Source organism: Nomascus leucogenys, chromosome 4 (assembly GCF_006542625.1).
Source record: "Nomascus leucogenys isolate Asia chromosome 4, Asia_NLE_v1, whole genome shotgun sequence".
In the NCBI taxonomy this organism is placed as follows: domain Eukaryota; kingdom Metazoa; phylum Chordata; class Mammalia; order Primates; family Hylobatidae; genus Nomascus; species Nomascus leucogenys.
The window spans coordinates 29,874,865-29,891,638 of record NC_044384.1 but is presented as its reverse complement, the minus strand read 5'-3'; the positions used below and the strand labels follow the sequence as shown (position 1 = coordinate 29,891,638).

The window sequence follows — 16,774 nt, the reverse complement described above, 5'->3', positions numbered from 1 at the left end:
GTAAATAGTTACTCATGGGTGATATGGTTCATGTTTATCTAAGTAGAAAGCCTAGGAATGTAAGGTTTCCTAGCATATATGTAACCAGTATTTTAGTAATAAAGAGAAGCAAGATTAAAACCCAAATTTTCAATTTCCTTTATAGTCTTAGACTGGACTTTACAAAATTACTATTTTAAAACTCACCTGGATTGTTCTTATAAAGGCCACTGTTACCCGTTCTTCAAATTCATTCAGGGGAGTATAAAGATTTAAAATTTTGACAATCTGTTGGGGGTAAAAACAGAATTTAGCACAGAGCTAAATGAACACGAGACAACTTTTGAACTTTAAAGAATATGTGACATTGGTACAAGAGTGTGATCCTTTTTAGACAAGGCCCACAACACAGATGGAGCTGGACTGACATTTACCCTTGGAGCCTGCATCCAGTAAACTAGAGCCCACAGCTTTGCCAGGTGGATCCGAGTCCTCTCACCGAATTCAGGTCTCCTGTAAACCCACCCGCCCCTCCCCACTATGCTTGTTGGTATACACAATGAGGAGTTTAGAATGCAGTTGCCTGAAATCCTCAGCCTCATATATACTAGTAATTTAAAGGTTTCTTCTGAAGAGTACTGGATATCTTACCTTAGATGAGAAAGATCTTGTTTAATACCTAACTACCCCCTGTCCCCCAACATTGTTTACAAATGAGTATTTGAACAGGAGATACTCTTTTGTCTGCCTACCACTGGTTTGGTGGAAGTAGACTGCCCAAATGCAATGCCAGCTGCATTCTAGAAGGAAACTTATATTAAGTGAAATGTATTTAAAGAGGAGAAAAATGTTTGAAGACTTTCTGGAAATGTTTACAGAAGGAAGCAGTTTTTTTAAGAGTTCAATATTTTAATAGTAAGTGGAGGAGGTAAGGAAAGGTGTTCACTTTGCTATATTAAGATGTGTTTTTCTGTACTGAGTTTGGATTTTGTTATTTATCTTTCAGGGACTGGCAATGTGTCGGCAACTGAGTCACAGTTACACATTTTTTAGGGAAAAGGAAAGCAACACTTAAATGCCCCTAAGTTCTTAATTACTTCATTTAAAACAATATAAATGAGTGTGAGTGAAAATATGACCATATTGAAATTAGTTTTAAAGAAAACTTTTTTTCTTACAATTATAGTTGTAAAGAAAGCAAATACCTGATGCTGCCAATTTCTGAAAATTTGTGGATTTCTATGTAATAAACATTCCAGAATTCATTATATTTAAAAAAGTTTTTACCTAAACTTGACGTTTTGTGGGTTTGCTACCTTATCTTTTTAAGTAAGAGGGATAGAGAGTTAATAGAAAACAGTATCCGTGGCATCTTGTTTCACAGACCAAATGGTTTTTGGTTCATCTAGGAATATCCCATCAGCTACACTTCAAAATTGTATCATTAGGGGTATATAAAGGGTGGGAGTGCAACACTAACAACTAACCACTAACAAGAACAGACTTGGAATGGACGCTGGGCTTGCTTGGAATATCATGGTTGACAGAGGTGCGGAGTGACTGTACCTGCTGGGTGCTGAGGGAGGTACACAGGGAGCAGATGGCCTCTGCATCCTCCTGGGTTTTCTTCTTTAACTGCAGGAGCTGGGCTGCTTGGATCAGAGGTTCCATGGTCTGAACTGCTCCACTCTGGTGAAGGTTTCTTCCCCGAAGCCACTCCTCAAGCTGACTTATATTGTACCTTAGCCATAAGTAGAAAGCAAGCTGCGTTAAGCCGGTCCTCCTAATTCACTGAGAAGGGGACACCTGTTGCGTTTTGCAGGCCAGCTGCAGCTAGTGCTATTATTTATCTCATATGGTTAAAAAGCATGGCAAGTGCCTTGCACTCAGGAACTATTTGTTGAATAAAGAATGAATAAATGAATGAGTGGGTACTTAAAATCAAGCAAAGATGAAATACCTGAAGTGTCTATATAAGTTAACGGGGAAACACAGGCATTAAATATATTGAATTGTAAGTATTTATATTTAACATTCACAAATGTATTTATACTTCTGTGTGAGCCTTCATGCCTCTTAACTCACCGAGTTTTCTCTCTGACCTATCTGCTTTGTATTTAGTCTTTAACTTAGAGTACATCAACATCTTTAAGCTTTGAACTAATTTGTTTACCAAGTCAACCATCTCAGTGTTCGATGGATTTCACCAACAGATAAAAAGGTGATGGATGTGAGTCACAGGCTGATGGAGACAAGGACGGTCAATTAGATTTGGATTTCATTTTTAGAAACAGCAGTCTTGTGTTCTGATTCTAGCTGCAGTCAGTGAGGGCCCACTCTATCTGTGTTGTTGGGGGGTGCTCCTCTCTTACCTGAGTTGCATGCCTGTGCTCCAAGAGCAGACGTCCTTCCGCAAGAGCAGGTTGTTAAGAGTCACTGCGTTGATCATGTAGAAGAGCTGTTTGAATACCTGCAGGATGATCTCAGGGTCCAAGCCCTGGTCACACATGACTGTATGAAAGGCATTCATCTGGCGGATGATAGCTTCCAGGCAGTATGAGTTATCCCCATCTGCCATGCTGGAGGAGCGCTTCCGGTAGCCGGTGGGCTTCACACCAGATAGACCCTGAATGCTCTCATTTTCCAACATGGCAGAAACTGAAAGAAAAGCACAATTAGAGAAGCTTGCATTCCCCACTGACAACGCAAAGATTGGACCACTCAAATCATTTAGTGCTCCGGGCTTTAGCAATGATACCATCCAGAGGTGTGCAATGTTGACATGCTTAGGAACTTATAACATTTGGCAAAGAATTTCTAATGTGTTGATTTCTGTATGGAATAAAACAGCTGTGGACAGCATTTTCACTCAATTTACTGGCGATTAGACAAAGATGACGGGCATGTACCAGCTTGATTTGGTATCACCTGTGCTAAAGTCCACAGTTTGAGAATTGTGCAACCTGGGTGTCATCCTGGTCCAGCCACTGACTATGTAAATAAGAGCTTCATTGGTCTGTCATACTTACTAAGCAGCAATTGCCTACACACCAGGGGCTTTATGTTCAGTATCACTTTCAATCTTCCAACAACTCTATGAAGTACTTCCCATTTTTATGAGGAACTTGAGGCATAAAGAGGTTAAATAACCTGTCTGAGGTCACACTGATAGGGAGTGGCAGGGCCAGGATTTAAACCCAAGTCTGTCTGACTCCAGAACTGGTGCTATTAACATTCACATTATTCTGAGTATCTCCAGCTTGATATGTCAGTTCTCCCTCTGTCTGGTGCCTTATAAAAAGATTTCCAGACAGGAAGGAAGGTTTTGAATGAACCTCATTTCAAGTAATGTCTTTCTAGATTGGTCCTTCTTGGGATTCACCCATAACCTATTTGTGTTGTAAGAACCTGGGGAAAGCATTATGAACAGGTAGGTCCAGGTAGTTTCTTTCCCAGCCTTTGCAGAGCACAGTGAGTAATGCATCTACACATGATTTTTCTTCCGATTGAAAATGTAACTGCTCTCATTTCTCAATTCTGATTTCATGTTCAGTGCCCAAGTACACTGCTTGGTTCAAAGCAAGTGTCTAATAAATACTGATGCATCGTGCCGACTGCTGTGTCCTTTCGCATGAACACTCCTGCTTTTTTCCATGAATCAAGTTCATAATAGGTTAAGAGGGTTATGTTTTTTCACTGTATATGCATTTGTACCTTTTGAGTTTACATTTACTATGTATTAAAATTTGGGAAAAAAATACAATATATTACAGAAAAAGAGATAAAGGGAAAGTCACCTATGCCTCTTGCACCGTGTCAAATACTTTCACAGCTCTTTTTAAGCATGATGTGCACACCTCAGTTCTGCCTTCACTGGAAGGTTCTGGCTTTCTGGAGGTCATGGCTAATATATCTGGTTCCTGAAAGGCAGAGGGTGCTGACCACGCCTTCCCCTCATTTCAGATCCCATGATGAGTGATGTAGCTCTCCTGCTGCCAGCTTACCTATCATTGGCTGTAACACGCCCTCGGCAATTTTAATGAGCTGCTGGTAGATCTGAATGGAAAGGTCACTCAGCACCTGACGGTATTCGGTGAGGTCAAAGTTCTTAAGACAGTGTTCGTTCTGCTTTGCAGTGTTCTGAGTCATGAAGCCCTGCAGAGGGAGAGGCATGCACTACTGAGTTCTGTGGTCTGCTGGGCTCAGCACAACTTCCAGGGCTCTGGTACCTTTAGTCATCTATTTGGTGGGCAGGGGGCCTACTCAGGCCCTCCCTATGTAGATGATGTTTTACAAAACCCTGTCAGTTCTTTGAGGTCTCACTGATGACCTTTGAACTTGAAGGAAGTGGAAAAACTCAACATGAGAGAGAAAGCCTGAATCGCTCAGTCCAAATCCCTGAGGCGAAGTGATTTCCCTACAGTAGCAAAACCCAGGTTGGTACCAGGTCCAGAGAAAGGGATCCCTGCTTTCTCACTTCATCCAGTGCTTTCCCCAATATACCAGGTCCCCCTAAAATGTTAGATGACGTGCAGCCTCTAAAGGAGTGTGGCCATGTCCAGATTATAGGCTTGTATGAGGAGAAATTTTATGCAGATTCTATCACTGGGTATCAGAATTAATAGATGAACTAAAGTGATTTCGTAGCTACAGCACTGTGTCCTCTTAGCTTTCTGTATTAATCAGATGAAATCACATGTAAGTTAAGGGAACTGCTGATATCAGAAGGACTCATGTGACCAATATCATTTTCATTCAGGCCGAGGGAAACCAGTATCTGCCAAAAAGATTAGTGTTCCCAAAAGGGCAACCATCTTCAGCAAGGCCTGTTGTACTGTGTCAAATACAAAGCCATCTTAATATGAACAAAAGCAGGCAGAAAAGGGGATAATTGTAATGATGAAGATAAGAGTCAATCATTCTTCCTTGTTATTTGGACTACATGGATCTGGTTATGCTGTGGTTCAGCTCTTGACCCAGAGAATATGAGCACATGTAACCACAGCCTAATGTAATGGAGTTCCAGGTCCTGCCCTAGCCTTACATAACCTCCCATTTAGAATGTGTATAACATTGGGTAAAGTGATGGACCTCAGTGAAATAACATTACATGTAGCTCTATGCTTCAAGTAAATGCTTGGATATTATGATTTTGTAACAGAAGGCATGTGGTTTGAAATGGCCATTTCTTTAACCTTTGGCCCATCCCTTTTATAATAAAAGCAGGCCATCAAATGAAGTACTGGTTCTTAGGAGAGAGATGGAGTCAAGCCAACTGTAAAGAAGGTAAGACTGAAAGGAAAGGCATATCCTTTTACTAACCCAGGGAGAAGAGCCTGTCAAAATTGGTTCTGGCACAAAAGATGGAATAAAGCTTTAAATATGGTCGCACTATTTTGGTTTACACTATGTCTTCACCTTGGGAAGGGTAGATGGTGAGATATGTGAAAGGAAGGGGAAGAAAAGTCAGGAAGACCTACAGGAACCTGTGAGTGGGCATATCTGGAATGAGTTGGGATTCTCACCAGAGAAACTAGAATGGAAACAAGCCACATATTACTAGGTCATTGGGCAGAGTGCAGAGCATGGGAGAAGTTCTTTCAGGGACCAAAGCTGGGAATGTGAATTCCAGAAAAAGCTGGGCCTTACAGGTCTGGTATGGATTGCGAAGTGATGGGGTTAGTAATTGGGCCTCAGGTCAAGGAATCCAATTTGGATACATGCATGGAGCTGGGCCTCCAGGTCAGTTTGCACACACGTAGTTCTGATTATGGTGTGCCTCTTTTCTTGTGGCCATCTTTGTCTGTCTTGAAATGGACAGATTTATTGGTTGGCTTAGGAGACAGGGTGACCCACTAGGCAACTGAGCTTCCTGCCAGTATCCACTGCAGTGGGGCTCTTCTAGAGCTGATACAGAAATGTCAGGTTACAGGAGTTTCATGGAGACTCCCAGGGCCTCTATTGATGATGGGTTATGCAGACTGTACTTACATAACCCAGGAGTGCTTTCTGGGGCCCCTTGGGCTCATCAAGGCCTCCTGGAGGCAGGTCTCCTGTGGCCAGCCTTATTCCTGCTTCCAGCCACGAGGTATGATAAGGTGTGCCCACAGTCTGAGGTCCCCAAGGGTGCTCCAAAGACCCCACTGACCTCGGAGGGGATACAAAGCACTTCTCAACCACATTTGGATGAAGCAGAAATGCCTCCTGGGTGCCCGGCTCCCCACTCACCTCATCCCCGCTGTACTGCTTCAGACAGTGAAGAAGGCGGCAGGTGTTGGATAACCAGAATGATGTCATCTCAAAGTCATCATTGTGCTTCTGTGAAAAGAAAAGGACATCCTCAGCTCTAAGTGGCTCTTGTCTGGTGAAATGCTTCCTTGGGACCTCTCTCCCCACATTTCCTACCCTTACCTAGTGTTCCTGAGCAGCCCTGAGGCTGGGCAGGGCACTTGACAGTCACGGGATTGAGACCCATTGCTGAGAGGCTGCGTGAGTGTTCCTCTGTCACCAGGGATGGTACACAGAACCCCCATCTTGGTCCCCTGATCAGTGGTGCACATACAGGGACACACATAAAATACAGGCTGCCTTCCATGGCTGAAGAATGAATGCAAAGCAGATGAGGCTCTGCCCCAGCAGCCCTGGGCTCTCGTCTAACCGCCTGGGCTAGCTGGCTCTGTTTCTGAACTGCCAGTTATCCAACACAAGCGATGCTAAAGAGCATAACAGCAAAATAGTTTGGTGTCCCATTTATCTAGACGTCAGATGCATCATGGCTTTAACTCTCTAGAAAATGGCTACAAACCCTAACTAGGTGAAAAAGCCTGCTTAGCAACCCAAACAGCTATGAGACAGCTGCTGCATTAAAACTGATGACTTCACGCAGCTCATTCTGTCAAGTAAGCATTATCATTATTTAAATGACAGAGTGGTATGAGGTACGACCAAAAAAAAAAAATGAGGTTGAATAGAAAGCGACTGCTGGGGCTGGGACATGCTATTTTAGCTCAGAATTAGGGAAAGCTTTCCTAAGGAAGTGACATTTCTGTCAGCCCTAAATTGGCCTAGACTGGCCCAAGATTCCAGCTGGATGGTGCTCATGAAAGAGGGTCAAGGCTGGAGACACAAATCTGAGAGCCACTAGCATGTAGATATATAAATTGCCTGTGGAGGGCAATGCAGCTACTGAGGGCAGGAAACCAGACTTAAACGCTGGCTCTGGAATTCTCAGAGCAGCGACCAGCAGCTCAGTGGACTCCAGAATTGGTTAGGACTCAGAGCTTTTGAGAATGACTTGTATCCTGGAAGCAGTAGTGTGTGAGAACTAAAGATGGTCTCTAACAGCAATAATACTCGGGGCACAGGCCTGCTAGCAGGTAGAAATCCCTCTCACTGAGGGTTCATCTCCCTCAAGAACCTCACCTCCCACTGCCTGGCCCTCACCCCTGTGTGAACAGGCCTCACCCTCCCTGCAGGCCAGCCTGTTTCTGCAGTGGCTGCACTACATTCAAGAAAAGCCTTGTGCCTTCAGGTGCCATTCCTGAGCACTTTTAACACCCTGCGGCAAGCCCTGTCCTGGCCCAGGCTGCCTCACCTTGGGAAGTGATGGAATGTCACAGCCCTCCCTGTGTTACCCCCCAGGGAAGCAAGCACCCGGCCCCTTGGAAAGGTGGAGAGGGCCCGTGTTTCAGGGGTGTCCCTGAACTTGCTCCAGGGCGAGGCCCACACACCCTTGGCTGCAGCAGGATGTCTCCCTAGCACCTGTGGCAGTGCACAGGCCAAGGCTTCTGTAAGCACTGGGCATGTCCGGAGGCTCAGCAGGGAGGAGCTGGAGGGCTACCTACACCAGAGTCCTGGGCTTCCTGCCATTGCTGGGCCTGAGCATCCTTCTCTGGGAACTGCCAGGCATCCTGGTTACATGGATGCTTCTGTGGCTCATTTACCTTCAAAGTTGGAGCCTTGGGAGAATTCACTACAGCCAAACCCACACACAGAGAAGCAACAGTAAGGGGCTGGCTTCGCTCTACCCACCACAAACCATGACCTTCTGCAGGGGCTGCTTACTTTCAGGACTTTCTTAATGCCATTGATGGTGGAGGTCAGCAGGGAGTGCACCTTGAGATCGTCGTTGGTGTAGTCCGCGTGCCGGATGCACATGTAGAGGATGTAGGCGGGGAGACAGGGCACTGCGCCCGACAGCATCTGGGGCTTCAAGTCTAAGGGCAACGACAGCAGCAAATGGCAAGAGTTAGAGCTATGGGGGACAGTGGAGGCTGTCAGAATCCTCATCTGAATAGAGATGTTTTCAGTATTTCCCCATAGCTCATCTAGGAATAGATATCTCAAAGAGGATTGGGAGAGAAGCCACCCAGGGTACCCAAACTCCCGAGCATGCCTACCAGTAGTTTCAGACACTGTGGTTAAAAACACAAACAAACAAAACCACATTCCTAATTGTCTGCACTACAACACTGAAACAGGCTTCTAATGCCTCAGCCTAACAATATGGAGGAAAAGTGCCTGCAAGTTACACAGATGCCTCGGTCTGCAGCCAACAGGGGCCCATGGCAAGAGGAAGGCTGAGGACAGGACCTAGCTCCCACATGGGGGCAGGAACTCCTGATTCGTGGGCACCACCACTTCCAGAAGGCAAGGGCTAGCTCCAGAATTAGACAGATTGTATGTTCCCAAAGACAGGGCCAGCCTGCCGAGGGCTAGGGAGGCTGGAACAACCTCAGGAACAAATTACCCAGCCATGCTTGCCCAGTTTCACAGCCAAATACATCAGGCAGGCCCCCCTCTCCCACCCCGGTGCTGCTGCTCAGCATGCATCTCTCCAGTGGCTCTCTTATTTCCCCCAACTGCTCTCCTCTGTGTCCCACACTCCTGCTCTTGCCTGGGCAAGGGCTGCTCTGGCTGGACTGGAAGGGCCTTGTGAGTCTCCCCATTAACTGCAGACTCAGCCTTTCAGCCCTTTCTTGCAAAAGGCCCTGGAGGGACAGGAAGCAGCTGTCAGACCATTTTCTATTCCAGACCATGCCAGGAGAGCCAGGCTTAAGGCAACAGGTGGTGGTAGGAGGCCAGAGAACTAGGAGGAAAGGCCTGGTGCAAAGGCAAGATGACAGGTGAGAATGGGGCAGGAGCACAAGGCCCCAGGGGTCTCACCATAGCTCTGCACTGTATCGCCAACCCTTGTTCTTTACACCCATACCCTCCCAAATGAGGCCTCATGAGCCACCTCTAGGCTCAGAATGGCAATGAAGGGAGGCCACCTCCCTCCCACCTGCAGGTGGGCAGTATCCTTGCAAACCTTCTACCAGGTCAGTCCTGGGCTGGGCTCTGCTGCCAGCAGCTCCAGTTGGTACTTGGGTTACACTGTCCCTGCTCCAACGCATCCTTCTAGTTAAATGCTAACTGTACGCCATAATACTCTTGAGTACATGGTTGACATTTGGGCATTTTATAGGTCCAACAGATAGCTGTGGATTGGCCATTGGCTCTAATTAGAATGCTGGTCACATTTATCCAGGAGAATGTATTTTGTAGGCCCAGACTTCCAATCCATAACTTCTTACTTCAAATCCGATCCATGTGCAGATTGCAAACAACTTGTCCTGCCTTGGAATGTTCTATTGTGATTGACTAAAGCTTGTCTGGGTGCCCCAGCTAAATGTTAGCATCTTGGGGAAGAGACGATGACACTAGTTTTATTTCTCCTCCACAGCAACCGGCCAGTGCCAGGTACCTAAGAGGTAGGTGGTCGGCGGTCAAGTTTTGGCATTTGTTTGGATGGGGTCTTTTGGAGGGAAGATGACTGCGGGATTTTCCTAGGTAGCTCCGCAGGAGATGACCTTTCCTGGGGCCACCTGAGCAAGGGTCATCTCATGCTGATGGCAGGGTTTTCTCTGTGAAAACCCTGGCGAATGGCAGGGGGGAGCCACCTGTCTGACACAAGCAGCCTTATTTATTGAAAGTTTCATTCACCAGAGATGAAAGGTTTGTTGCTAACTGCATTTAAACAAGATGCAGTCTGTTTAAGGAAGTTTAAGATAAACTTACATCACATTTAATTGCTGGACAACTGTAGGGGAGATTAAGCTTTTTAAAAGAGCAAAATACATCTAAGAAGCAGGCTACTAAAAACACACAAACCAAACAGCTGGAGAAAATCTGTTTAAGGCAGATGCCACAATCTGTTCTTTCTGGGTCCCTCGGCCCTAGTCACAGTGCTCAGCAGAGTCGTACTTCAATCTTACGTAAGTTTCTCTAAAATAATGCTTGCCTCTTATTTGAACTTCAAATATTCCTGCAAAAGCTACCACTTCTTTGAAAGCCTCACATTTGAGAAAGGTTCTGCAGTTTTAACACAGCATTTTGCCTTTGTCACACTTCACATCATGGGGCAGGCAGGTCAGTGTCATCATCCACATTTCACTAAGGCGCCATGGAGAAGGGAGCTGCTGGCTCAGGGTCCAGCGGATCAGACCACCAAAGATTTCTCCTCTTTCACACGGGACTCTCTCCTCTAAGACTCTTCCTGGCTCTGCAGGGGGATGCTGGACTGGGTTGGTACAGAGCAGGGAGGTGGCCTGTTGCAGTGGCCTGTGGCAGATGGGGCACAAGACCGGAGGGGAGGGAGCTGGTACGACTGGCAAAGCAGCACCGGGCACAAACCTGAGCAAGCTGCACAGGTCACAAAGACTCCCTCCTGGCCCTTGCTGAGCAGCCAAGAGGGACTCAGAGAGGTGGCGGGGGCTCCCCTTTTCACAGAGAAAACCCTGCCCTCTTGGCAGCTAGTGTGGAAGGTCTTTCAGTTCTAGGAGCCCAGCTGGGGAAGGGATTCTGAGCAGTGGCTCCCACAGCTGCCTGGTGGCCCTAGGGAGCACATGGGGGTGGGGGGCTGGCAGGCCAGCCCTGATTCAGCCACATGCCTGGATGAGAAACTGTAGATGATCGCACAGACAGTAAAAGCTAACCCTGATGAACTTTGACAGTGGGACCAGGGTGATCCCAGACAGACTGCAGGAGCTTAGCATTCCTCACTTTAATGAGCCTGTGAATGTCATCTGGCATCTTGTTATGTGCTTTGCAATCCAGGAGGCCTGGCATGGAGCCCGAAACTCTGCATCTCTTGCCCCTTCCCAGGTGATGCTGATGCTGCTGGTCCAGGGACCATGTGTGAGCAACGAAATATGAACTGTCATTCTCACAACTCCATGCCAGCGGCATGATCCCCTTTCCTGTGCTCTACACAAGAACACTGGTGAGTAGTACAGCCACGGCCATGTGTGGCTAGTTAGGAAAGAAGCCAGGTCTGAACACAGCCCATGTGATTCCAGAGACCACATCCACATGTGCTGTACCACATAGCACTTTAAACTGTAAAGTCCTAACCAAACAGAAGGAATCTGAATCCTTGATCCACTGCTTCCCAGCTGTGTGACCTGGGCAAGTTACTAGAGTGAGTCTCCGTTTCCTTCAGTGTAAAATGAGAAGGCAGCAGTTCTGACTTAAAGGGAGGTTGTGAGGATTAAATGAGGGATGAGTCTGGCAGAAGGATGTGTCTGGCAGAGGATGTGCTCCAAAAGCATGAGCTTCCATCATTGCCAAAGCACTGTGGCCCATACAGAGCTGCACCAAGGAAAGGGGGCTGTGGCTGCTGCTGAGGAAAAGCATGTGGGCGGCTCCCCTCCCACTTCCATCCTGTGGGCAGAACAAAGAAGCAGTGGGTCTTGCCATCAAGAATAGCAGCTGGAGACAGCAGGAGCTGGAGGGAGGATGAGAGTGGGTGTGGGGAGTGGAAGATGGGGGCAGGTGCAAGGGCAAGTAGCAGACAGAGGGTGGGGGCTGTGCAGGAGGTGGAGGAAGGGGTGTGGGGGTTGTGCTGGGGATGGAGATGGGAGTGGGGGCTGAAGGAGGGGCAGGCAGCATGGGGTGGCACAGAGGGTCCTGACCTGTCACCAGGTTCCGGATGAGGAGGGCCTCGTCCTCTTTGTGGTACTCCAGCATGCCCTGGAAATCCTTCTCTTTCCGCTGGACCGTGACCTGCCTGTTGAGCTCATGGCGCTTCCTCTCACTCTGGGCCAATGCCTGGGCAGCTGAGCAGGAAAGAAAACAGAAAGCATGGATGAGACTTCCAACTGCAGGCCTGAGGGTAGCGGGCATCTCTGGCGGGTGGAGGATGGGACCTGGGGCGGGGGAAGGGGCATCTCTGGCAGGTGGAGGATGGGACCTGGGGCAGGGGGCATACTGGGTTCTCCGAGCTTCCACTCTCTTTGCGGGGTCTGTTCCTGCAGCCAGAGCCACACCCCAAGTGTAAGTGAGGAGCTCAGCATCCAACACTGGGGTCCACACTCTGAATAGGGGAGAGGAAACATCCGAAAAGGCATCAGGCAGGTTTCAGACCAGAGAAAACTTGTGAAGGATGAGAGCCAGCATGGTCTGTCGCAGCTCCTGCACAGCTGTTTCTCTTTCCCTACTGACTTCTAAGGAAAGGAGATACCATTTTTCTGGGAAGTGCTTGGCTTCGGCCTGGCCCACTACACTCAGTTCCCTGTGTGCGGCCACAGCGCGGCCATCGTGATGCAGCCGCTGGGCAAACCCAGGTGTTCAGGGCAAGGCCTGGGCACTGTCTGTCACCTGTGGGCGGTGGATCAGGGTGGTGATGGTGATAGTAAGGACACGTCCTCAGCCACTAAATGCAGGTTCAGGTTTAGGAAGCTGCCAAGTGCAGTCTTTGCAACTACATAAGATGATGACTATTTGGGAAGAGTTTCGGTGGCAGGGTTGAGGGTATAAAGGCCTGGTCAACCCTCACTCAGGCCTCTCCTCAGCCTCACACCATGGTAGAGGGACAGTGGGCAACCACAGCGTTATTCCCAAACACATCGCAGTGCTGACTGCACACGGGACGCTGTCCTAAGCATGGGAACAGACACTATGGCATGCTTAATCTGTCCCTGGCCAGTCGAACTAAGGAGACACATCTGTACATTCACATGGAAACACTACGACACAGCTCAGTCAGGCACCAAGCCAGGAGTGTGTGATGTGGGTGCTGGTGGTGGTGGGCTGGAAGGACCCCACGGAGGAGGTGGGATGAAGGGTGGGTGCTGATGATGTAGGTGCTGATGGTGGTGGGGCTCAAAGGACCCCACGGAAGAGGTGGGATGAAGGGGGGACTCTCACATCCAGGTTCAAAGGGGCTGATCCACTGGGAGAGGACCAATGGAAGAGGACCAGGATGAGTGACACCCAGGGAAGGGTGCTCCATGAACTCCTAGTGGCTGAAGGGAGGCTCTGAGCGGAGGTGGGGAAGAGTGTGAGAGGATGAAGGCTGGCAGACAAGGGCTGAGATTTCATTCTGCAGGCAATAAGGCAACAGCAAAGGCCAGACAGTGCTGTGAAAAAACAGGACTGGGAAGCTACTAAGCAATCTGGGAACAGGGGACAAGAACTGGACACAGGGGTAGGGGCAGACACAGAGAAACATCAGAAAAGAGAGAGTGATAGGTCTTCAGAGTAAGCAAAGCTTGAAGCCAAGAGACTAGGAGAATGAGAACTAGAGGAATAGCAAATCCAAAGTTGGTGGGCACATGGGCAGATATGAAGAGAAGTGTCCCCCTGCATGGAGATCACAGACATCCCTGCCCTCTAAGAGCTTCCAGTCTAGAGGAGCAGGAGATTAAACAGGTAAAATGACACCTGTGATCAGGGCTGTGCCCAACACACAAGCAGGGTCAGGACTATCTAAGATGAGACTCAAGCCCTGGGCATGTGGCTCCTGAGCTGAGGGTGGAAGGATGTGGAGGGGTATCCAAGCAGTGAGGGGCTGAAAGAGGGTTCCAGGCAGGGTGACATACGTAAAGAGTGACACAGTGAGATTTGCAGCAGGGAGTCAGAGGGAGAGAACATTCTAGGTCTTTCTGGAAGAGTGATTTAAATCTCTACCTGAAGATCCCAGATTGGAAGTTTAATCCTGACTCCCCAGCATGGAGTGAGGACCTTGGGGTTTAGGTCTTTGTGTTACACAGCAAACTTCAAGCCGTTTGAGGGCAGGGACCACCAGGTCACCTCTGGGTTCCCCATTCATCTAGCCCTGCAGAGCCTTGCTCAGAGTAAGCACCCAAACTGGCTGAATTCAAGCGTCTTTTGTCCATATTCTGGCAACTGTAGATGTGTAAGCTCATGGGATCTGACTTCTATCGTGTGGCTGGACTGGACAGAGTCACCAAGGAATCGATGAAGTAGGAAGAATGTGCAGAGGGCAGGCAGGCAGCTCACACCCACAGGTGTGGCCAAGTGTACCTCTGATTCACAAAACACACTCACTCACACCCCCCTACCTTCTAGGTCCTGGGCTTTCTTCATGTAAATCTTCAGTTGCTTTTTGAGCTTCCTCTCATTCTTTTCCAGCTTTTCTACCAGTTCTTTAAGGTCCTGGAAGCAGAGGAAGCAGTGTGAGAACAGACATCAGCCTGGCCTGGGATGGTGGGGGTAAAATCCTGCTTGGAGTGGGAGGTGACCAGTGCGGCCCGTGGGCAGCCGTCAGAAATGCGCCAGGAAAGCTGCTCCTCACAGGCTGTTGCCACCTGCTCTGGAACTCAGGAAGTGGGAGATGATGAGTCAGAGTCCATTCTCTCAAGGCAAGACTCCTCCCAGGTCAGGCTCTCTGGCGCCTTGCTGAATCCCAAGCCTCCCCAAGCCAAGCCTCCTCTGGTTGCCATGCCAACCCCCCAGGAGACACACTCAGCCTAGGAGCCCCAGGGTGGGGCGGGCAGTGCCCTGGGAAGGAATGGACAGGTGGAGGTGTGAGAATGCAGGGGTCAGTGAGGTTGGAAGAGCAAGCAGGCAAGTGAGATTATCCAGGGCCCAGAGGCAAAACAGGACACTGGTGTGGCCCCAGTCCCTAGCAGCTGTTGCCACTGGAAGCCCATCAGCCCACTGAGACCTAGAACAGCAAGCCACTGAGGAGGAGTTTGCTGTCATTAATGTCACCCCCATCCCAGCTTAGCAGTGGTCCTCTGTGGCCAGGGACACAAAGAGGAGAAGAGGAGCCCTGCTCCATCACCATTAGAGCTGGCCTCGGTGACTAGAGAGCAACAGGAAGACAGAAGCGAGTAATCCAGGGTGGAGCCTCTACAAACACATTGGGTGACAACTTTTTAAGATCAGCCTGTTGACAGGAGTTGGCCCAGTCCCAGGGATGTGGCCATCCCAAGCTACACACCTAGTTATAGATGTTGTTAGGGACTTTATTCATCTTGATAAAGAAGCAAATCTTTAAAAATACTTCTTAAATTGAGAGGCATCTAAAAACCCAGCTTAAATGACAGGAGAGGCAGCAGACAGTAAAACCTTAATCAGTGACCTAAGAGTGGCCTCTCTGTGAGAGGCCAGTTGGTAGAAAGGACCCAGGTGTCTAGAGAAACTTGAGCCAGGATTCTCTGTGGCTACCAAAGGTCTCCTGTGAACCCTGAGTTCTACTCAGACTCCGTCTCCCCCGTTAGGTGCCTTCCCAAGCAGCACCAAAGCATGTGACATCCCTGGCCCCCCGGCTCTGCTGCACTGCCACCCCTGCCTCGTGCTCATATAACCCTGCCCAGATCCAACCCCACTGAATCCTCAGCTACAGCTCTGACCCTTGCAAAGGATTAACACTTGGGGCCACAAGACTTGGCCAGCCCAGTGAATGGGGAGCCCAGGGCTGCTCCAGACCGGATCAGGACCAGGACGCTGGTACTGTGACCACCATCAGTCCAAAGCTCCTCTGTACAACATTAGCAAATCCACAAGATAAAGTATTTCTTGTGTCTTTTCCACCATTACTTTGAAAACCCTCACTACACCCTGGGAGGACAGACAATAAATGCTCTAATGCCTATTTGTAGCATCTTATACACCAGATGCTTCAAGAAGGAAAGATTAATCCAGTGGCCAGGCTTTGACTCCTGTCTTTGAGAGCTCTGACATCTCAGTCAGCTTCTCAGGAAAGCCCAGAAAATCCAATACCCCTCCCGAAATGCTCAAGCAGAGGTGATTGTAAAGATCCATGTCACTAATGGTGGCTTTGTGCTAAGACATGCCTGGGTGTCTAACCCCCAACCCCCTACAAATCCCAGAAGGCTGAATTCCTTAATGTGCTAAGGGGAATTACATAGAGCTATGCTACCCAAACTTTGTAGGGGTATTGGAACCACATGGGAATCTTTAAAGCTTGAAATCAACAAATTTAGAACAAATAAAGGGAACACAGTGCTGGCCACAGTGGTTGTAAACTTGTGGAGACACCAAGGCCCGAAGTCCTAAAGCCTAAAATTACAAAAGCTTACAGAATAATGAGTTCAATTCATAAGGAATCTTGGAAATGAAAAATGAGCACATCTGAAGATGGCTCTAAACTTTTCAAGTTGCTACCAGGAGGGACAATCACATCTTCCCCTCTACACAGACACCTTCCCAACCACTCCAGCCTCAAGCCGTTTCCCCTGACTTCCTTTATACTGCCCGTGAGGCTGCCAAGCACCTTGTGCTGTGGTTGTGTATACACGGTCTCCTCTCTGCCAGAGGTCAGTGCTTCACCAGCTGGCACACGGTAGGCAGGAATGCTTGCTAAGCAGGTGAACATACATCACCAACAGCCCCTGGAACCTGCTGTAGCTGGCTTTCCCTAGGGTTCCCAGACTCTGTCTGGGCAAATGAGGAGGACCACGTTCTGGAAGGAGTCTCTCAGTAGGCTGCAAGCTGGAGCCCTCCTCCTCCTCCTCCTCCTTGCCCGGCCAGCAGCACAGGCCCC

The 16,774-nt window shown here is 48.6% G+C and overlaps 1 protein-coding gene and 1 long non-coding RNA gene across 2 annotated transcripts in view; one reads left to right on the top strand and one right to left on the bottom strand.

Moving 5' to 3' along the window:
- The window catches only part of LOC115834741, a 37,239-nt gene extending 21,437 nt beyond the window's left edge, over positions 1 to 15,802 (top strand). Inside the window, exons 2-4 of the long non-coding RNA XR_004029625.1 lie at positions 4,116 to 4,204; positions 5,203 to 5,265; positions 14,395 to 15,802. This is a non-coding gene — a long non-coding RNA (uncharacterized LOC115834741). The remainder of the gene's footprint in view (positions 1 to 4,115; positions 4,205 to 5,202; positions 5,266 to 14,394) is intronic.
- MYO5B (myosin VB) overlaps positions 1 to 16,774 on the bottom strand; it is a 403,095-nt gene that overhangs the window by 12,370 nt on the left and 373,951 nt on the right. Inside the window, exons 32-39 of the mRNA XM_030810458.1 lie at positions 14,325 to 14,418; positions 11,934 to 12,077; positions 8,044 to 8,195; positions 6,208 to 6,297; positions 3,984 to 4,134; positions 2,352 to 2,637; positions 1,546 to 1,720; positions 187 to 267 (exon numbers count right to left, since the gene is read on the bottom strand). Of these exons, the coding sequence (XP_030666318.1) occupies positions 187 to 267; positions 1,546 to 1,720; positions 2,352 to 2,637; positions 3,984 to 4,134; positions 6,208 to 6,297; positions 8,044 to 8,195; positions 11,934 to 12,077; positions 14,325 to 14,418 (1,173 nt within the window). The remainder of the gene's footprint in view (positions 1 to 186; positions 268 to 1,545; positions 1,721 to 2,351; positions 2,638 to 3,983; positions 4,135 to 6,207; positions 6,298 to 8,043; positions 8,196 to 11,933; positions 12,078 to 14,324; positions 14,419 to 16,774) is intronic.